Here is a 21320-nt window from a genome sequence, read left to right as displayed (position 1 = left end):
CCATTGCACCACCAACCAGGTACAGTTGACATTTCATACATAATCTATATGATCCTGGAATATCTTCAAAAGTTCAAGGATTTGAAGGACCAAAAGTCATAGCTGGAAAAAGCTGAAAGAGCTGGTTAAAATAGATGAAAAATTGTAGAAGGAGTTAAGCAATTGAATACTTTTTATTATTCAACCAATAAGAGCAGCCGCTTCACCTTCCAGTTAGAACATTCAATGTAGCTGAGTTTTTGTTTCTGTTGTGAAAACAGATTTTACCCACAAATACGAAACTTCTAACTGAAAGAAAGAAACAGTTTCAGAAAAACCTGATGTTACGGGTTATTGTTTTCACTGGAAGTCACAAAACCTTTAAGGCTTTGTTCATCTGCTGGGACGGATGGACATCTTTGTAAAAATACTTGAAGTTATTAGGTCACACTAGGAGAAACCAAATAAATGAAGTAAAAAGGAAAAACTTGTTTTTAGAGCCAGACAGGCGGCAGGATATGAGATGACACCAACCAACAGGTCGTAGCGGCTCTGAGGGCTCTCACCTTTGCTACAGTGCTGGAAATCTGGGTCCGCATGTGCAGTGAGTCGTTCAGGTACGACAAAAGCTGAGCCTGGGGGCTACCGCCCGTCTTCCCCAGGAAGCGAAGGCCAATCTCCAACACAAACAGGGCGTCACAAACGTCCGTGTAGGAGCGCAGCGCTGCAGTCATGGTGCTGCTCACCGAGCCCTTCAGGGCTTTCTGCAACGGGAGGGCGACCAGTCGGAGGAATGGGACCACTCACAGGGGGGGGTTCACCAAAATAAAACACTAAAAGTAAAACACTACCTGGCAGATCTTTCCTCTGACTTCACTGAGAACCAGTGAGAAGTCCTGCAGGTGTCGGTTCAAATACCTGGAGGTGTCCTGATGTGAAGAAAAGAAATAAAGCTCAGCAGAATGCTTTCACGGCCTCTGCGTGCAGACGCGTGTTCAAACGCACGGCCTGGATGAGAGGTTTTCCAGCCAGGAAGCGGCGGCGCAGCTGAGTCTGGATGTGCAGCAGGTCGTAGCTGCTGCCCATCTCTCCGCCTTTCTCCAGGCTGTAGTTGCAGTTTGCCAGAACAAGCGGCAGCAGCTCCCGCTCAGGGTGGCACAGCGTCAGCTGGGTCGCTGAAATCCTCTCCAAAGGGACGCTGAACTCACTGAGGAAACAAAAGAAGCTGTTCCAGGAAGCCAATGGACACAAAAAGATCTACAATTTCCACGACTGTCAGAAGTTTTAAAAAGGATCGATAAGGCTACTGCTTAACTAGAAAGACACAAGGGTTCCAAGTCTGGATAAAATGCAGGGTTGTGTCTGGTGTACAGAAATCTGTGCCAAAACATCCAGGGTTTCTACAGATGTTATTTAAGAAAATCCCATCTAGGTTAGGAAACATCCATGCCAACACTAAATACTGTTAGAACAAGCCCAAGTAATACACAAGCATGAAAAATCACCTTGTGAGCTTTTAAGTGTATTATAATGGTAATGCGTCAAAAAAGCAAGATCTCCAAAGGGGTATTTTGATCTGTTAGTGCATTTCTGAGCAGGTTACCTCTAAAAACCTGCCCTCTGAGCACCAGATGTAGTAGATCTGACTTTAAAAGAATGCAGACTTTCTTTCAGCTTAGTCAAACAGAAAGCCTGAAGCATGGCGTACACAGAACCATCACGCCCGTCTGTAGTTCTGACTTCGTTCTGAAGCGGCAGAGAAACTACCTTTAGCAGAGAGCTCAACTGCTGATGCAGGACTGACCTGTCCGTCATGTGGCTCGCCCTCCTGACCTCTCTCACCAGGCTGTTGTGAGTCTCAGACAGGAAGTCGATCAAAGTCTGTAGACACGAACCCGGTCCATGTCGACGTGGTGCCAGGTACTCCCCAGAGCTTTCCGTTGTCACCTCTTTATGGCACAAGTTCACATCCACCCCCAAATCGGCTGCTGGGGGCACAAAGATGAGAAGTAAACAAGCACGGGCAGTTTAGGACGTTTTCATGCAGAATTCCTCAAACAGAAGAAAAATAAAAGTTACTCTAGTTTGTGCTCTCTAGAAGGCCCCTGGTTCCAGACCCGGCTGGGGGACCAGAACCAGAACACCAATGGGGGACCTGAACCAGAACACCAATGGGGGACCACAACCAGAACACCAATGGGGGACCAGAACCAGAACACTAATGGGGGACCTTTCTGTGTAGAGTTTGCATGTTATCCCCGTGCACAAATGGGTTTTCCTCCCACCGTCCAAAAACATGCTTTATAGGTTCATTGGTGACTCTTATGGGTGCGTGATTGTGGCCCTGTCTTAGACTGGCAACCTGTCCAGGGTGTAACCTGCCTTCGCCCATGAGTGGCCAGGTTAGGCTCTGGCCCCGTGTCCCCGAAAGGGACAAAAAGGGGTTTAGACGATGAATGAATAAAGTTACTACAGCACTTTAAGGTGGCTGTAACGCTCAGCCAAATCTCTGTTTTCCAGCAGGGTAGCTGAGAACACTTGATTACTTTTCAGAAAAAAACCCAGGTATGGGTGGGAAGGAGTTCTACCACGTGGGACAGAAAACACAAATGTTTTTGGAGTACAGTAGTCGAACCATTACCTTATCTGCTTTGAGGACCCGGACAGGACAGCAAAGGACACACAGCTACCCTATCTTCCCTGTTGTGGCCCCAACAGGGGCCCGGGAAAATACGTCAAGCCTGTGCTGACCACCTCTCCAATGTGTTTGATTAATCTTCAAGCTCCCCCTGTCAGAGCCCGCTACCCCCCCAGTCTGAAATCTACAAGTCTACCACCATCAGTGTCGTCTGGGATCGGACAGGCATCACCCCGAGTCCCCCATCATCCCTGTAGAAGCTGTCAAAGGCTGGTTTTTAGAGACTGTACCCCAATTCCTTTGCTCAGAGAAGCCATCTCTGCTGCTTCCAAACTGCCCAGAGTCACCTGAGGCATTATGAGTCTTTGGTAAGGATGCTCTTTGTTATGCAAAGCTTTTAAACTACTACACAAAGAATCCTCTTCCTCACAGACCACCTAAAGTCTGTCAAGGCCAGCAGCACGACCTCATCAGACTGAACGCTCTCCTGTCTCTGCAATGCCATCAATTCACAGATGACCCCCCCCCTCCCTCAAAAAGGACAGAGGTGCAAAGCTGTGAAACACAAAAGGTTTTTATGGTCAGTTACAGAACCCAGGATGACTAACTTGGGTGCTCCTTTCTTTTGAAGTTAGTTTAATGTTGACTCCCTAAAGCAAACGGATTCCTGTCTTCAATGTTGATAAACCTGAGGAAATTTCAATTCAATCAATCCATGAATAGATTTTACTTCCTGGTTGTTCACCTTTTAGCATATCCTTTCAGAGGTCACCACAGCCAATCAGCTTTCACTTATTCACACAGGGGGTTTGGCAGAGATTTTTACACCAGATATTCACACAACCTGATTTGATGCATTTCTCTGTCCCGAAAAGACCATCTTTGTTAGTTGTAATGTAGAATTGATACGTTTACTGATAAAAGTTTGTTCAGTGTCTCTAGTTATGTGAGAAGTGATTTCATGCGTTCATCATGCTTACAGTTGTTTGCCACCTCTGCTCTGAGACAGTTCCACACTGTGATGAAGGTGCCCACTCTGTCAGCGAGGGTCTTCCTCTGGTACCCTGATGAAGATGACAGCACTCAGCTGGGCTCTGCACTAACTACTTCCTGTTTTGCTGGTGCATTGGCAGGAGCGACCACTTTACCTGCAGGGATCTGCTGTAAAACCTGTGCGATTGTCTGAGACATGGCACCTCCGGTCAGGAGAGCGCCCCCCCGCAGCAGGTCACACTGTAACGCAGCCAGGTCAGGCAGGTGATGCAACTGCCTCACACACTGTATCTGAGGACCACCAACACAAACACACAGGTTAGCACTTTTAGACCTTCTATTGGAATTTTCTCACTAACTGAGCAGTGAAGATGTGCTGGAACCAGACCGCGTCCAATGAAAATTGTGTTTTTAGTGTTTTTAACATGTTGAAGCATTTTTCTGATGATGGAGGACATAAACTTCATTACCAAAGTATCGTCTCAGCTGCTTTAACTGAAGTACCGTCCCATTCCTAACCAATAGAGTTCAACATGATGCTAGTCCACCTTTTGCAGCTGTTCCAGCTTCAACTCTTCTAGAAAGGCTGTCCACGAGGTTGAGGAGTGTTTCTAGGAGTTTTGGACCATTCTTCCAGAAGGTCATTGGTGAGGTCACACACTGATGTTGGTGGAGAAGGCCTGGCTCTCTGCTCTAATTCATCCCAAAGGTGTTCTATGGGGTTCAGGTCAGGACTCTGTGCAGGCCAGTCCAGTTCATCACACCAGACTCTGTCCTCCATGTCTTTGTGGACCTTGCTTTGGTCACTGGTACACAGTCATGGTGGAAGAGGAAGGGGCCGCTCCAAACTGTTCCCACAAGGTTGGGAGCATGGAATTGTCCAAAATGTTTTGGTATCCTAAAGCATTCAGAGTTCCTTTCACTGGAACTAAGGGGCCAAGTCCTGACAAACAAGCCCACACCATGATTCCTCCTCCACCAAATCTAACACTCGGTACAATGCAGTCCAAAATGTACCGTTGTCCTGGTAACCTCCAAACCCAGACTCTGGTCCATCAGGTTTCCAGATGGAAAAGTGTCATTCATCCCTCCAGAGAAGGCGTCTCCACTGCTCTAGAGTCCAGTGGCGGCGTGCTTTCCACCGCTGCATCGACGCTTTGCATTCACTTGGTGATGTGTGGATGGATGCAGCTGCTCGGCCATGGAAACTATTCCATGAAGCTCTCTGGGTGCTGGACTTGGACTAATCTTAAGGTCACATGACGTTTGGAGCTCTGTAGCAACTGACTGCAGAAAGTCGGTGACCTCTTTGTGCTTCAGCGTCCTCTGACCCCTCTCCATCAGGTCACGTGGTCTACCACTTGGTGTCTGAGCTGCTGTTGTTCCCAAACACTTCCATGTTGTTCTGAAAGAGCTGACAGCTGACTGTGGAAGATTTAGGACATTTCACCTCTGGATTTGTTGCACAGGCGTCGTCCTATGACAGTTCCAGGCTTGAATTCAGTCCATTCTTTCACTAATGTTTGGAAATACAGTCTGCATGTCTGAGGGCTGATTTGATTCCCCTGTGGTCCGACCGAGGGCTTGGAACACCTGATTCTGATCATTTGGGTGGGGGGCCAATACTTATTGTAATCTAGTTTATATCAAGAAAAATAAAGCTTTAAATCACCTTTCGAGTTTTTCTTTATTCATATTGAGATGATTCAGGAGCAGAAAAAATGCCATTGGAATAACCTTGTAGGTGTGATATTGAAGTTCCTACTGCAGGCCAGAAGCTTCCTGCTCCGCCCCTTTCTGATCATCCACTCTCAGACAAATGGATCCATGACCGTCTTTTGTTTTCCTCGTCTGAGCTGGAATCTGGATCAGAACCGTACGGCTGGATCTTGGGGGGTATTTGGGATATGGTATTATTTCTGTTTTGGTCGTTTTTGTGTGATTGTATTTTAATTCCTCTAATACCACAGCTAAAAATATATCTGTTTAAAATTGCTTTTTCATAATTCTTTTTTATATTCTGTGTTTTATACCAATAAATAAAGTTTATTATTATTTGCCAGATAAGGCTTTGGAGCATTGCTTTGTCTGTGCACGGAGTAAACGTCACGTGAGATTGAAACGATTGCTTCTTAGGCTTTAATTGTCTCAGTTACACACTTTCTTTACCGACTGAATGAGGAGGAGAGGTCAAAGTGATCATTAACGGTGTGATTTAAAACGAGGAATCTGGTTCTATAGATAATGAGTCAATCTGTAGAACAGCAGACAGTTGCCACGCCACCTTCCATGCCAAGCGCTCATGAAGTATCAGCTGTTAGCAGACTGTCAGAAGCTAAAAAAGGCCCTGAAAGGGTGGTCTTGTCTGAAAGGGGCTGCTTACCTTCTTCAGAAACAGGCAGAGCAGGGGTAAAGACAACCGTCCCTTTGTCTCTCCCACCCTCTGTGAGAAGCGCTCTACCGTCATCGTCTCCCGCAGAGTCCAGAAAGATGAGCGGTGAGTGGGGCAGCTGGAGGGGAGGGACAGCATCGTCCCAGGATCCCCGTAGAGCACCGTCATCAGGGGGCTTCCAGCAAGGCCCTCATCAGCACTGATGCTGGCCTGAGCTTCGCTCAAGTTTGTCTTCAGATCCTGAAAAAGGTTCAGTCTAAACTCAAGACTGCAGAAAACATAAAGCATGTAAACTGCTCAACAAGAACTATGCTGCTTACTTGGAGCACTGGCTTGATGGCAGAGCCGCAAAGCAGCTCCTCAAATCGCTGCCGTCCCTGTCTGGAGGACAGGTCAGGTGTGGCACCACGGAAACCTTAGTTAAATGTTCAACATCGTTAATGACACACTCATTTCTGGACAGTTAGAAGCCGGGTATGAAAAAGACCCCCCAGGACCAGTTTACCTGCAGAGCATCTGTTCAGGACCAAATGAACTGTAATTGCAGTGTCATCCATGTTGAGGTCCAGAGTCCGGCTCAGCATCTCCATGTCTTTTTCCAGGTGGTCCCACAGGAAGCTGAGAACATTGCCGGGTCTTGGGTGGATCATGTCTCCAACTTTCTGTGTGGACAGAGCAGGACAGGAGGTTTAGTGTCATGGAGCCGCCGTCTGTGGCAGCGATGTGTTAAATCCACCCAGGCTCACCCTCAGGTCTCTGCTGGTGCCTTGAAGCATGGCGAGGTGCGTCAGCAGCCTCAGGATGCAGGCCTGAGCAGACGTCAACTGTCTCTCGGGAGCTTCAGACCTCCGATGAGCCTCCCCAAGAATGTGTCCCGTCCTGGTCTGGTCTCTAAACCCAGAAACCAATCAGACAGCTGTTTGACAAAAACTCTTCCTGCAGGGCTGGAGACGATCGAACCTCTGAAGGTTTTGTTGAAGGAAGCCAGCAACAGGGGTGTGTCTCTCTCCTCCAACAGGAAGCCCACATTCAAGGCATTTGGATCTCTCCATTGGTTTACCGCACTTACAAACAAAGTAAGAATGAATAAAACATTTTCGGAACTCTTTTTGTCATATTTTGAACAAGAAAAAGCTTACCTCTCCAACAAAGCACACATGTCCGTTGGCACAAGCTGAAAACAAACAGAGACACAACGATAGAAAAACTTTAGCTCTGCTCCTGAACAGGCAGCCTTTGTGCTGCCCATGAGTCTGGATTAAGCTTTCCTGTGCACGAGTCACATGCCCCCCTGTGGCGGTTGACCTGTACGGGCCCTGTGGGTTTTGGGTTGTCTGGGCCCGTAGAGGGTCACGTAGAGGAGCAGTCGCATCTAAAGAGGGGAGCAGGTGGGACTTGCGGGTCCCTTTAGCCTCCTTAAGAGACACCGTGAAAATGGAACGTACCATTGTTGTGTGTGTGGTAAGTGTATCATAGAATATTTATAAGGATAATGGAAGTTACACACACTTTTGACGTCCAGTGATGCTGTAGTACATCAGTCTTTATGCTACGCTTTAGTATGACACGCCTACTTAACCTGCTTCACCCTGCCGTGTTTTTAAGGGTTCCCCATGACCTTTCACCTGCAGCATGCTCGTGGAAAACATGCGCATGAACATTTTCGTCATGACCTTGACATTTCTCAGCTGTGTCAGCTGTGTGCCCCGTACTGATGTTTCACCTGCAGACATGCCGTATCCACCTGTGAGGACAGCTGTGACTCATGCTGATTGTGTAGTTTCTCCCTTTTTCATAGGTTTATCTAAATCTACTTTCAAATAGACAGATAAGCAGATGCAGCCAGACATAAACCACTAGAGCTTTTCTGAATCAGAGTGGGATACTACGGTGGCCCGGAAGTTCAAGTCAGATCAACGACAGTTACTCCCTCTTAGTTCGTTTTCAGACATCAAAATGAAATGTGAGAAAAACGAAACACAAGAAGCTGGAAAAAGTTGGTGCAGATCGCTGATTGGATGATGATGTTTTTTCAAAGCGTCTTTCATGTTTGCAGACTAAGTAAAGTTTTCTGATTAGTACGGAGCTGATCCAGGATCGCTTCATGCCAAATGATTTGTGGTTGAAATGATGGACAAATGTCCAACAGTACCTACGTACCTTTACTGGTTTCTTCATTTGTTTTGTTTTTCCATATTTCATTTTGATTTCCAGAAATTACGTTTGTTGTTTGAACAGTGTTTTTGTTTTTTAAATTGGGTTTTGGTTTCTGGAAAGTTCTTCTAAAATGTAATGTTTGTCTGTTTTGCTTTTGAAATTGTTGTTATGATCTTTACATTGTTTTTGCGTAGAGTGATCTGCACTTCCAGGCCACCGTAGAAACTGGATTAAGTGAGAGTTTGAAATGGTGATGTTATTTTTAAATGGAGGAGGAGGAAGACGTACTGTATGTGTGCAGTCGCTCTCTCTGCAGCCACTGTCGGGCTTCACTGGAATGATCGTCCGGCATGGTTGGCAGAAAATAATTCTTGGAGGAAAAAAGGTTTGAAGTTACTGAGTAACACGAGGACGGGTGGAGAGAATGTGAACGCCTCTCCATCACACTTAAGACTTTCAGTTTCAAAGCTGAGATGAGCCGCAGTTTGCAGACTTCGTGCCAGCAGCTGATGCTTGCATCGTGTTCTGAGGTCGTTCAGAAGAACAAACGAGTGGACGGTGACTCACGGTGGCGTTTGCCGGCTGGAAAGCGATCTCGTTCAGAGGAAGGAGCAGAGGGTTTCCACAGAGGAGCACGGAGCCCAGGTGGACCAGCAGCTCCAGGACCGTTTGTCTCTGTGGGGGGAGATTCAAACTGACGCGGAGATGGGAGGACGGACCGCCAATCTGATTGGACAGAAGAGACGAGCAGAAGTCCACCAAGTCCCTCGACAAGAGGTTTCTGAGAAGGACTTCCAGTTTTTCCTTTTCCTGTCAGTCAGAGCGGGACAAGGATAGAAAAGACGGAATGTTTTTTAAATTGTCCTTCATGGGCCTTGTAATCAATTTATTCACTGAACTTTATATAGTGAAATATCAAAGTTTTATTTTCAGATCGGAACTTTAATAAGAGTTTTTATGCAAAATGGCAAAAAAAGATGGAAGAAATGTGGATAAGCACAATCCTCCTGGACAGATTTCTTTAACCCTTGTGCTATCCTAGGAACTTTAACATTGGGAGGTGGGTCATCTAGACCCACTAGACAGTGCTCTGAACCTTTTTTCTTCAATGATTTGTGATCTTCACTGGTGTCCATGGATTACATGAAATCTTTCCACCTTTATCCACCTTTGTCATGGTAGGAAGAACACGTCAATGTAAGGGTGGGGTCATCTAAGATAGCACAAGGGTTAAACTAAAACAGGTCCAACAGAAATATTCTAATGTGTCACTTGCTCTGTGATGTAAATAAATGCATGGTTGAGGATTCGGTGCTTCCATGCACTGAAATACTCCCCACATCCCTACAAGTCCTTTTTCACAACGACAGAAGGTCAAACCAACCCTTCATATACCTGAGAGGAGGGCCATAGACTGGACTCCGGTGATCTGTAGCGGCAGGTGACGCATCGGTACAATGCCAGAACCACAAGGCCGACCTGAGAGCTTCTCAGCTTCTGGAGAAACAAGACAAACATTCATGTTTGTACAGGAGCTACATTATGTGACACAGCATGGGTGTACTTACATAAACCCCTGATGTATGCTTATTTTGTCTGCTTAGAGGCTCAGGTTTTGCTTTTAGGCTATATTGTGTAATATGAGGCAGTGTGTAGGAGAGTGTACATTGCAGTATATTTACATGTGTGTGTAAAAGAGTCCTAAAATGTTTCTCTGACAATTAAGGAAAGATTGAAAAAGTCTCTCCGCCACTTCAGCTCGCCGGCTGTACAGGATAAATATTTAGGGAACACACTAAAACTAAACTTTTCATACTTTAAAACTTTTAAAACTGAACTTTTTTGTAAATAAATATGAATAAAAACAAAGAAACATCCTTTTTGACTTTAGATGCACGAGAACTATCAGTAAAAAAGAAAAAAGAGCCGAGTCAGTCATCCATCCGTCCTCGGAAGCCGCTGAATCCCATTCAGGGTCACGATGCTGCTGGGCAAAGGCGGCGTTTACCTGGACAGGTGACCAGCCTGTGGCAGGGCCACACACACACACACACATGCACACCAAAAGGAACCCGGTTGGGATTTGAACCAGCACCTTCTCACTGTGAGGTGAGAGCTCTAACCACTGCGTCGGCCTGCAGCAGGTCTTTAGGGAGAAAACAAAACGTCTCTGTTTTCACTTTCACGTTTAGCAGCGTCGCTGTTCAGTCATCATTCCCTCCCCCTGACCTTCATCAGGAGAAACGTCCTATCGAAGCCCTTTTCTTTAGGAAACATCTTTGCCGTCACCGGGGTTTACCTGCAGCTGGGCCACAAGTGTGTCCGAGCGGTTCTGGAGGACAGCCTGCACCAAAGCTTCTTTAACGTCTCTGTAGAGCGTCCCGCAGCACAGGAAGGGATCCACATCTGTTGGACTCATCCTCTTTGGATGAAAACGTAAAATCAGCCTTTCAGAGTCACAAACTCCAGTAAATGGAGCAACACTTTGGTTCTGAGAGATGCACACGCTTCATCTTTCAAAAAGACACAGCAGCGTTCCCTGCTCTTGAACGCCACTTTCGATAGATGTACCTGCATTCGCAGCAGATCTGCGGGGAAGATCCAGCGGTGAACCGAGCTGTTCATCAGGGACAGGATGAGGTCCATGCTGGAGAGCCTGTGAAGCGCTCGCAGCAGGTAGATCCTGACCCAGTCGTTGCCTCCATACTCGCACACAGCCCTCACCTGCTGCAGGAGCACGCCGTCCTCCGCGTCCGCATCTGCTCACACACAATACCAAAGCCCAAACTGTCAACGGACGCCAGCGGACGTTCAGCTCTGACACAGCAGCAGTGAAACGTCAGACACACCTTGACCTGTGGCTCCCTGCAGCTGCCGCGCTGCAGCACTCAGGCAAATTCTCAGCTTTGCGATGTTGAGCAGGAACTCTGCAGGATCCTCTTCTCTGGCTGAAGTTTGCTTCCTGGTGAATCTGCCCAGGAAGCTGACGTCTGCAGACGGTCCTCCATTCATGTTTGAACACAACAGAGAGTCCTGGAGGAAAAAGGTTTTTTTGGGAACCAAGGAGAAATTGGTCTAGAAATAAATCAACAGCAACAGTCGAGACGGGAAGGAAACTTTACAGAATGAGATCATTCTAAAAACTAGTTTTTAAATGTAAAACATCAACAAAGAAGAAGAGGTTGGGAGTTTTTCACCTGGAAGCAGTTGACAAACAGCAGGTAAAGTTCAGTGCGGTCCTCTGCATCTAGAAGATTCTCCTCCAGGTCCTTTAGGAAGGTCTGAATGTGGGTCTTCACCTCCTCAAAACTTACAAATGTAAAAAAAACGTAAGGCAATGTTTGTGGTTTACAGCTCCAGGTCCGTCCTTTTTCATTTGTACACTCCTTAGACATCTGTTGGGAAGGAACTTTACAAACCCACATGTGAAAAAAAACACGATCCCAAATGTTTCTGTGACGTTCTTTGACTTTGACATTTACAGAGACTTTTCACGGAGCATAGATGCCAGCATAGGTGTCAGGGACACCCCTGACACACCTAGATGCTCCGTAGATGCTGTCGGGGACGTCTCTGACAGCATCTACGGGGCATGGATGCTCCTAAATGCCGACGCTCCTCCTCACCTGTACTGCAGCAGCAGCTTAGGCAGCACAGATCGGACCACCGGGCTGTTATCCACACACTCCAGGAAGGGAGTCAGCTTTCTGGTACGGTACACGTCTCCTGCATCACAACAAGACGGGTGGTGAAAAATCTACTGAATCTGTCCCTTTCTCTACATTCAAACAGACAATCCTTCACACATGATAGGTAGGGAAAGGGAGCAGAAAATAAGGCCAACCATTGGCAGAGACCAGCAAAGAGAAGAGCAGCTCCACCACGCCCTCTGCAGGCCTTTGGCCCTCTGACAGCCAGAAGCTGGACACCACCTCCAGGAAGAAGGCGTTGCAGCGGCCCCTGATGGCCGCCTGCTGCTGCAGAGCCGCCCTGAAAGCAAACATTTGGTGATCAGAGGCTGCGGCAGCGCAGCTGGACTCACTCCGCTTCTGACATCTTCAAGCTTCAGCGTCACGCCACGTTTACGCCGGCCTCGCCAACCTCAAGCCTCAAGCAACAACTTCCAAAGAAAAGTCGAAGTAAAATCACATATATGCGCTTTTTGGGCCCCTGCGCTCTAAACCCCTGCAGTCACACGGTTTTGCGTCTGTTTTGAGTTTCTACGGACAAAACGTGCTGCTACTGAACGCGTGCTGAAAGTTAAACCAGTTGAACTTTGACCAATCGGGGACTCGGCTTTGGTAGTGACGTATGGGAAGCATCCTTTCAAAACGAGGAAGTACCGGCTGGTTTGAGGGCTGATTAAAGGCAAAAAAACAGCTTTCCTCTCAGGACAGTTTGAAATCTGCTTAGTGGTATTTATATTCTGTTTAGTAGAATGGCGATGGATGTTGTACAGTACAGTACAAATACTCAATCAACACTTCAAAAAGCCAACTTTAAGGTTTTCCAGAATTTATCATGAGACTCAAAAACTCTCAGAAAAAGTGGATAACTAAACAGATATCTGCAACGTACTTGACTGTGTGGGAGACAGTTGGCGTGAAGTCATTCTGCAGCTCCTTTCTGCACTTGGGGCAGGACCGCCGGTGCTGCTGGATGCAGCGCTGCAGACAGGGCAGGCAGACGACATGCTGGCAGGGCAAAAGCGACGGCTCGCTGAGCTCCAGCAGGCAAACGGGGCAGGAAATGCCGAACCTTGAGAGGAAACAGAGGCTTGTGTGGAAGAGCATTTGAAAAAGCATCTCACATGCGAGGCGTCGTGTGCAGGAGGTCCCACCTGAGGCTCCGGCTGATGCACTCGTCATGAAAAGAGTTGAGGATGCGGATCAGCTGCGACAGCGTGTCCACACTCCCCACATCCGACGAGTCCTGCATCAGCTGCTGGAGGAAAACCAAAATACTTCTCACAAATTTTACCACTGCTAGAATCACAAACCTTTAATAGGGACAAACTGACAGGAACATTTTTAGCACTGATACGCCTAAAAAAAAATCACCTTTTCAGTAAAAGACAATCTTTATATTTTGGAATAAATTATGAACTTTTACCAACAGAAATAGAAATAATTCTAAGAAATTAGCCACAAAAAAGAAAAGGGTCTAAATTAGAAATATAAAATATAAATATATATATAAATATTTTATATTTTTCTCATTTTTACAGTCATTTTATTTTTCTCTTTTTATAGTCACCTTATTTGTTCATCTTATTCTATTTTATTCTGTAATTTGAAGTTAGATTCCACGTTTAGACTGAAGTTTGAAGAGAAACGGAATTTCAATTTCTATGTATGTGAAAACATTATAGAGATTGACAATAAAGTTTACTTTGACTTTTGACTAAAGTTGTGTAAAAATATGAAGCTGCTGAAACAGTCAGGCTGATGCAGATTCATTCATCTTCTAAACCCCTTTCGGGGTCACGGACCTGCTGGAGCCTATCCCCACCACTCATGGGCAGGGACATCCTGGACCGTCTGTCGCAGAGCCACAATCACACATCCATGCACTCTCACATTCACACCTATGGACGATTTAGAGAAACCAATGAACCTCTGAAGCATGTTTTTGGACGGTCGGAGGAAGCCGGAGAAAACCCACAAATGCACGGGGAGACCATGCAAACTCCACACAGAAAGGTAAATGTGGTTCAGGTCCCCCAGTCGGGACTTGAACTGGGGCCTTGTGAGGCAAGACCGCTGACCACTGGACCCCCGTGCAGCTTCAGTGAAGAACAGGAAGTCTGTAAGTCATGTCTGCTCTTGCAGCAGAGTTTCTACATACGTTGAGGTGGAGGTTGCAGTGTTTTATAGCCACTTCCATCAATCTGGAGTCTTCTTCTTCAATCTTGAAGATGACGTGCTGGATGAACGACGCAACAATCAGCATCCAGTGCCACAGAGACCTGGGGGGGGGCAGACAGCATAAATGCGGACAGACGGACGGACGGACACCTGAGGATGTTCTGCATCTGCAGACTGACCTGATAGAGCCCAGATGCTGCAGATGGGCAGCACTACAGAGCTCGGCGTAGTTCTGACCCAAAGCTCGGTCCAGACACGGCTGCAGCAGCTGGACTCTGCTCACAAAGGACTCACACTGGTGAAGGGAATCCACCAGCAGAAGTTTGCTTTCTTCAACACAGATGCCAAGAGCCAAAATATCCTCCAGCTGCCAAAACACAACAAGCGACCGGCGTCAGATTCCTGAAAACCTTAAAGCTGCATCACAGGTTAAAACCCCAAATGTGCAGCAAAGATTTGGGGACCTATGCCTGGTTTCCACTGAGCGGTCGGGTCAGAATGGTCCAGGCATTTCAGAGTGGGACCGTCACGGCGCATGTGCAGTGAAGTTTCCATCACAGTAGAGCAACTACAGCACAAGCTAACAACAATGGCGGTCATCCAGCAGCTCTTTTTTTTTTCTTGACTTTTGGTTCTTCTTCCACACAAATCATTTCATGTTATTTGAGAGAAGATTGCTGGCGGCGAGGAGGAAAGCAGCCGAAACCGTTGGCGCTGGTTTGAGTCTTTCTACTGTTGTAACGACCTTCATCGTGTCACAACAGGAGCTCCACCATAACCGGTGCCGTCCATTTTTCTTTGGACCTTAAACCAACGAGGGCCCAAAAATGGTCGTTCGGCTCAATGGGTCCATTTTATGATGGAAATGCAGCTCAGTGCAAACGAGGCTTTAGATTACTGGCAGGCCCTGCGATGGACTGGAGAGCAGCTCAGGGTGAACCTCGCCTTTGCCCAAAGGCTGCTGGGTAGTGCTCCAGCACCCCCGTGGGTTCAGAAGATGGCTGGATGGATTCCTGACAGGGATGATGAAACAAAAACAGTCTTTTCTTACCACCTCCTGCGATGGCGTCCTCTTCCAGCACTGCTGAAGAACGTCAGCAGCGAGGTGCGGCTGCAGCAGGAAGAGGTGGCTGAGCGTGTCGACTCTGGCTGCGCAGACCTTTGCAGCTGCTGTGATCCAGGGAGGAGAGAGCTCAGCAGGGACTCCCATGGAGGCCTGGAGCTCGAAAACCAGCCCCTGAACGGCTTTGGTGAACACCTGCGGATGGCGCCGGAGATCCCTGCTGCTTTAATGGTCAAGGCCGTGTCACAGCTGCTACATATATTTAGTGCATACTGCACAGATGAACATTAGTCATACGTGAACATATGTGGACAAAGGGAGAAAAGTTGTGGTTCTTTACGTGACATTTTCACAGATGGATCAGGAATGAACCACGATAAAACCATGGAAGAAGTACGAATAAACCACGCAAAGAACACGTAAACCAACGTAGAACATGAACCGTGTGATCATTGTGCTGTTTATATGTAATTCATTAGTGATTCATGCATCAATTACGTCATTTCAACGTGTTAAGTGCGCCGTATACAGGATAAAAAAGTTATGCATCAGTGGTTCATGCATGAAAAGTCTGTTAGATAAACGTAGAACGGTCACGGAAAGACACACATTTGTGTAGGCATGTCACAAAAATCACACACAGTTGTGTAAGATTTACGTAATAATCGTGTATAAACTACTAAAATACGTGTAAATGGAGGTGATTCTCATCCGACCAAGAAGTCTGAACAGCTCAAAACTGAATTCACGTAAAGACTCGTAGGCTGAAACCCTCAAAGGACGTCTGAGCACAACGACGAACACAAGAAACACGTATGAATGACGTAGATCACGCCTTTATCACAAATTTCATACGTGGAAAATGTGCAAAATGTACGCAGCAGCTGTGTGACACGATCTCCAAACAATCAGTCCTTGAAGGTGAGAATGAGGAAGGAGAATGAACCCTATTCGCCTTCTGAGAAGATCACAGAGCCCCCCCCCCAGTTCTGAGGAGGACTCCCACTTCACATTATGCCCTGTAAATAGAAATGTTTGCTTCCTGCTAATACACCTGGGGAGGTGGGGAACACATGTTGACCAATGATTGAGCTCCATTTGGAAATAAAGCAGTCGTTTTTTCCCCCTAGACCTCGTCCGGTAGCTGCTGTGCGCTGAACGTGCGTACCTTCAGCTCGTCTTTTGACTTTATCTTCAGGGACAGCAGCAGGAAGTCCTGCAGGTAGAGGAGGGCGTGCTCCTGCCTCTCCGCCTCTGAGAGCTCCTGCAGGAGAACGCCCAGCCGGCTGCTGTGGAAGGCGCTCACCAGCTGCACAATCCGCTCTGTGCAACCTTTTTGTGTTACTGTTGAAAGAGGCAGAGATGAGACGACAACAACAACAACACGCTTCCACATCTGGGGGTTTTCAGGACAGATCAGACTAACCCGGCATAAATTCTGATTCTTCCCACAAGCTTTCAAGGTGCAGTCTGATGAGCCAGCTAAAGGGGGCCAAACATGGCAGTTCTTCACCATCCAACATGAAGTAGTGTTGCACCAACACCTCCTGGTCTGACTCACTGAAGGTTGAATCAACAACATAGTGACTCTGAACTGTTGGGATGTCCTGTGAGGCTTCAGAGTGGGTCACATAGAACTCTGTTTAAACCTGTCGTTACCTTGAGCTTTTAAGAGGTGAATGGTGGAGAATTTGGGAATCGGCCAGGATGTCCACCCACAGGCGGAGCAGGCCGCCGCTGAGCCTGCGGGTGGAGAGCAGCTCCAGGTTGGAGTATCGATCCATGACCTCCAGCATGCCGGCCAGGAGTGGCATGACCGAGGACTGCAGGCACCGCCACAGAGTGTGTCTGCCTCACAAACACAAAGGACGCTCAGGTCAGTTTGATCCTCAGAAAGCACCGAAGGCCAAACTCCTTCCAGTTAGAACTCCCGAAAAACCTGCACTGAAACACCCTGCACAGGTTTTATTCAAGATAGAATGAAACTTTATTGATCTAACAAAAGGGAAATGTTACCATAGTTCTATTAAAAACAGCTGATACAAAAAATAAAGATAAAGTGAAATCATCTTTGAGTGTTTTTATTAAGGGCCTAAAAATCAGAATAAAAATGAGTCTGCACATGTAAGAAGCTGAAGAAAAAACCTTGCTTTGTTTTTTTAAGACGTCTTGGTGTCGTTAATGTTAAAATATAAACTCTTGGCAAGACTTTCAGAGAAACGGCTTATGGAACAACAACAGTAAAGTCCTTTTCTGGAACGTATTTTCAGGTGGATTTCTACCTGAGGGTCCCCCCCTCCTGCAGGGCTTGCCGTTTTTTGGCCTCCATGTTCACCCACTCCTTAGGAGCCCTCATCAGCTCCTCCCTCTGCTCCAAAGCCTCGGCCAGCCTGTCCAACAGCGCACTTTGGAAGCGAGCTGCAACACAAACCCCAGTTTTCACGCGACAGCTCTATAAAACGCTTTCAGGCGGCTTTCATCAGCCATACAGCAAGAGCTTTGGATGTTTACCTCCTACGTCTTCCTGATCGGACTTCAACAGACCCAGAAGGATGTGCATCCTCTGCATGCTTCTCGACGGCCTGCCGTCTGGGTCCCGCAGCAAACTCACAGCTTTCTGGACGCATGACCTCACCAAGGACAGGGGGTGAAGGTGCGCCGTGTCCGTCTGTGATCAATCCAGAGCAAAGAAAAACGGAGATTCATGAAGGTTTCATTGACTAAAGCTGGTTTTACGTTTAAGACTTGGCGCATTCACTTACACTTCTGAGCTCGTTAGAGCCTCTTCTTGTTTCTTTGGCTTCACTTTGATTTTCTGCGTAAAACCCAGAAGCCACTTTATTTGGCACAAAAATACAGAAAGTACAACGAGGACAGACTCAAAGCCTAAACCTAAAGAAGTAGCTTCATAAAGGTTTGGTTGAGAAAAAGACTTTAACCCCATTCCAATACAAAGAAAAGTCAAACGGAATGGTTTGGTAACAAAAAGCACACTGTCAGCTGCCTAACGCCTACCTAGCTCTTAGGGTTACTACGTTTTGTAATTACTGCATTTAAATGTATTTATTTACTGCTATTTTTGAAAAGAGCAGTAACTTAAAGCAGGTGCCGGCTGGTGAGCTGCAACTTTGGTTGGTGGTCATTCGAGTCACGATCTAGTCTACATCCTTCATGTTCTTCACACTAGAACGCCAATGACTGTTCAGACCATTTAGAAGAAGAGTTCAAAGAACATCAGGACTGCGGTGGGTGTTGAACATGCACAGCTTTTACCTGGCAGTGCACGCTTGAGCAGGCTGCTAATGCGAGTTCCACAGAAGTCCAACAGGTTCAGACTCATGTCTTCCGGATCCCTCAGGTCATCGATGTGCACTGAATTCCAGACACCTTGCAAGGAAAAAACAGAGTTTATGTCCTTTGTAGGTCAGACCAACGGCAGCTCTCAAAACGATGATGGAACTGCATTGTTCCTTGCCTCCTTGGAAACCGATGTACTCTGACTGACTGGAGATCCTTGAAACCTTGATGATGAAAATCACCCAGCAGACCCCGTCCTCCAGTGACGTCACGTAATTCATGGTACAGTACCTGTTGATGGATAACCACACGCCGTCTCTGTCTGAAGCCTTGGAATGAACAAAAATGTTGTGGGGTGACTTTGTGACCCACTTTGCAGATGCAATGAGCTCATCGCTGCACTGGGATTCTTCAAGGTCCATCTGGATGAAGAGGAGGTGAAGAGAGCGACCAGCATGATGCAAGAAGCTCCTGAGAGAGAGAAACCATATCAACCGCAATTTGATCTGCCATCCATCCATCCATCCATCCATCCTTCCGGCCATCCATCCAACCATCCATCCATCCTTCCGGCCATCCATCCATCCAACCATCCATCCAACCATCCGGCCATCGTTCCATCCAACCATCCATCCAACCATCCGGCCATCGTTCCATCCAACCATCCATCCAACCATCCGACCATCAATCCAACCATCATTCCGGCCATCCATCCATCCAACCATCCGGCCATCTTTCCATCCAACCAACCATCCATCCATCCTTCCGGCCATCCATCCATCCAACCATCCATCCAACCATCCGGCCATCGTTCCATCCAACCATCCATCCAACCATCCGGCCATCGTTCCATCCAACCATCCATCCAACCATCCGACCATCAATCCAACCATCATTCCGGCCATCCATCCATCCAACCATCCATCCAACAATCCGGCCATCCATCCATCCAACAATCCGGCCATCGTTCCATCCAACCATCCATCCATCCATCCATCCATCCATCCATCCATCCTTCCGGCCATCCATCCATCCAACCATCCATCCAACCATCAATACTTCCGGCAATCCAACCATCTGACCATTCATCCATCCATCCATCCATCCATCCATCCATCCATCCATCCATCCATCCATCCATCAAAACTAAAAACTAACACCATTTGGGACATTTTTGCTGCGTCTTTATTACCAGAACCATTACTATAAGAAGGCATGGATCAACATCGAACAGTCCCATGACAATGCCATCACGTATTTACATTGTTCCAGCACTTTTTCGCATTTTAGTATTCGTGGTTTCACGTATTCACATTTTTTCCAGTCATGTGACTCCTCCGGTTCATCACAAAAGCTCAGACAACTCAAGACACTTGTTTAAGATTTTTGCATCCAGGGGATGTGCCGCGCGAATTTTTGAGGAGGGGAGTGGAGATGAAGAGCACGCCGGCCTGTCAGCTTCCTTGCCGGCTGCTAAATAATATGTCACGGCAGGTTTCAGCGGTTCCTGAATCGCTATTACCGAAGTTTGTGCTCCTGCACAGAGAAATGGCATCAGCTGACCCAGATCTGACTCAATATTCTAATTTTCTTTAGTAAATGTATTACAAAGCATCAGAAATGTTTCAGAAGGGTTTTTGGGGAAGGATCGGTGACGGAAATTCTTCGGCTGTTGGAGTTCACTGCATTCATGGATTCTGCCTATTTGTGGATGTCTCTGGTCTCTAACCTCCATGAATACGGGGGGTAAAGTACATTTTAATATAGAGAAGTTTTCAGTGGCTAAATACTGACTGTTCTACACTGTAGTAGTCACAGAACAGAGAACATAAGCTTCTGTTAAGGCTTGTGTTCTTCAATATGTAATTCATAAATACTGTATTTTCCGGACTATAAGTCGCCCTTTTTTTTCATAGTTTGGCAGGTGGTGCGACTTATACTCCGCAGAGACTTATATTAGAAATAAATTGAAATAAATACATTGTCAACCCTCCTGTTATGTTCATTTGTGAGGAACAGAGATGATGTTCCTGGGTCAATTTGATGTATGAGGTATGTTAAGTGTTAAGAGTATGTTAAGTGACTCAGAGAATCAGCAAACTTTTTTACAGTAAGATCTTGAAGGTTAACAACATAATATTCTATTTTCAATGATTTCATAGATTCAGAAATGCAATAAAAATGACAACTGTTTCTACAAATACAGGATGAAAACAGAGTATTAGTTGGCCAATGATGCTTCATGAAAGGAATAAATAAATAAGTATGAGAAAGAATTACTGTGAAATTATGAGATAAACATTCTGCTATGATTGTGTCATATGAGGTTGTGAAAGTTATTAGTTCTTGGTCTCAGATTTTGTCAAATAAATTTCCTGTCAAAATGCGACTTATAGTCCAGTGCGACTTATCTGTGTTTTTTTCTACTTTATAATGCATTTTTGGGCTGGTGCGACTTATACTCCGGAGTGACTTATAGTCCGGAAAATACGGTAAATAATCAGCTTTCCTGTTACTTCAATAGATCATTTAAGACAGAAGAATGTATTTCTACACTACAGGATAAGTCTCTAACCACTGATTACAAAGCCAAGCAGATTAACAGCGAACACCACTACACTATAAACTATATCATTATATATTTTATAAGACACTTACTAGATGTGGTCACACCAAACTTAAAAAAAATAAAAACATGGTTTCATAAAAAATGACAAGCACTTTATAGTTTGATGTTTATGTTTAACTATTTCCAATCAAACAGGATTAGGACAGAGGTCGAGTTCATACCGTATTTTGTTGCAGAAGGAGACCTCGGTGTCAAACTGGTGGAGGGACAGCAGCATGAATCTGTCTGGATGCAGTCCAAGAGCACGGGCCATCACCCTCACATCTGACCTGGTTAACAAGCTGGAGAAGGTGGTAATCTGCGCA

At 46.3% G+C, this 21320-nt stretch overlaps 1 protein-coding gene across 6 annotated transcripts in view; it reads right to left on the bottom strand.

Moving 5' to 3' along the window:
* rnf213b (ring finger protein 213b) overlaps positions 1–21320 on the bottom strand; it is a 43620-nt gene that overhangs the window by 1579 nt on the left and 20721 nt on the right. For 2 of the 6 annotated variants that reach the window (XM_011488510.4, XM_020712047.3), the window contains exons 27-62: positions 21177–21313; positions 18759–18857; positions 18565–18677; positions 18363–18476; positions 17852–17904; positions 17601–17757; positions 17372–17507; positions 16749–16937; positions 16516–16649; positions 16258–16433; positions 15078–15284; positions 14206–14393; positions 14007–14127; positions 13000–13103; positions 12738–12917; positions 12004–12149; positions 11786–11885; positions 11357–11468; positions 11009–11192; positions 10731–10918; positions 10459–10581; positions 9555–9656; positions 8727–8969; positions 8448–8529; positions 7142–7176; positions 6963–7066; positions 6749–6893; positions 6508–6664; positions 6323–6417; positions 5994–6242; positions 3766–3901; positions 3598–3681; positions 1784–1967; positions 985–1186; positions 831–908; positions 546–743 (exon numbers count right to left, since the gene is read on the bottom strand). In XM_011488510.4, coding sequence (XP_011486812.2) covers positions 546–743; positions 831–908; positions 985–1186; positions 1784–1967; positions 3598–3681; positions 3766–3901; positions 5994–6242; positions 6323–6417; positions 6508–6664; positions 6749–6893; positions 6963–7066; positions 7142–7176; positions 8448–8529; positions 8727–8969; positions 9555–9656; positions 10459–10581; positions 10731–10918; positions 11009–11192; positions 11357–11468; positions 11786–11885; positions 12004–12149; positions 12738–12917; positions 13000–13103; positions 14007–14127; positions 14206–14393; positions 15078–15284; positions 16258–16433; positions 16516–16649; positions 16749–16937; positions 17372–17507; positions 17601–17757; positions 17852–17904; positions 18363–18476; positions 18565–18677; positions 18759–18857; positions 21177–21313 — 5055 coding nt within the window. The remainder of the gene's footprint in view (positions 1–545; positions 744–830; positions 909–984; positions 1187–1783; positions 1968–3597; positions 3682–3765; positions 3902–5993; positions 6243–6322; positions 6418–6507; positions 6665–6748; positions 6894–6962; positions 7067–7141; positions 7177–8447; positions 8530–8726; positions 8970–9554; positions 9657–10458; positions 10582–10730; positions 10919–11008; positions 11193–11356; positions 11469–11785; positions 11886–12003; positions 12150–12737; positions 12918–12999; positions 13104–14006; positions 14128–14205; positions 14394–15077; positions 15285–16257; positions 16434–16515; positions 16650–16748; positions 16938–17371; positions 17508–17600; positions 17758–17851; positions 17905–18362; positions 18477–18564; positions 18678–18758; positions 18858–21176; positions 21314–21320) is intronic. The other 4 variants (XM_020712049.3, XM_020712048.3, XM_020712046.3 and 1 more) reach the window with 4 other exon arrangements.

Source organism: Oryzias latipes, chromosome 19 (assembly GCF_053564925.1).
Source record: "Oryzias latipes strain Hd-rR chromosome 19, Olatipes_Hd-rR_3.1".
NCBI lineage: Eukaryota > Metazoa > Chordata > Actinopteri > Beloniformes > Adrianichthyidae > Oryzias > Oryzias latipes.
Note: the sequence above shows the minus strand (reverse complement) of the source record. Positions and strands in the feature narration are given on the sequence as shown.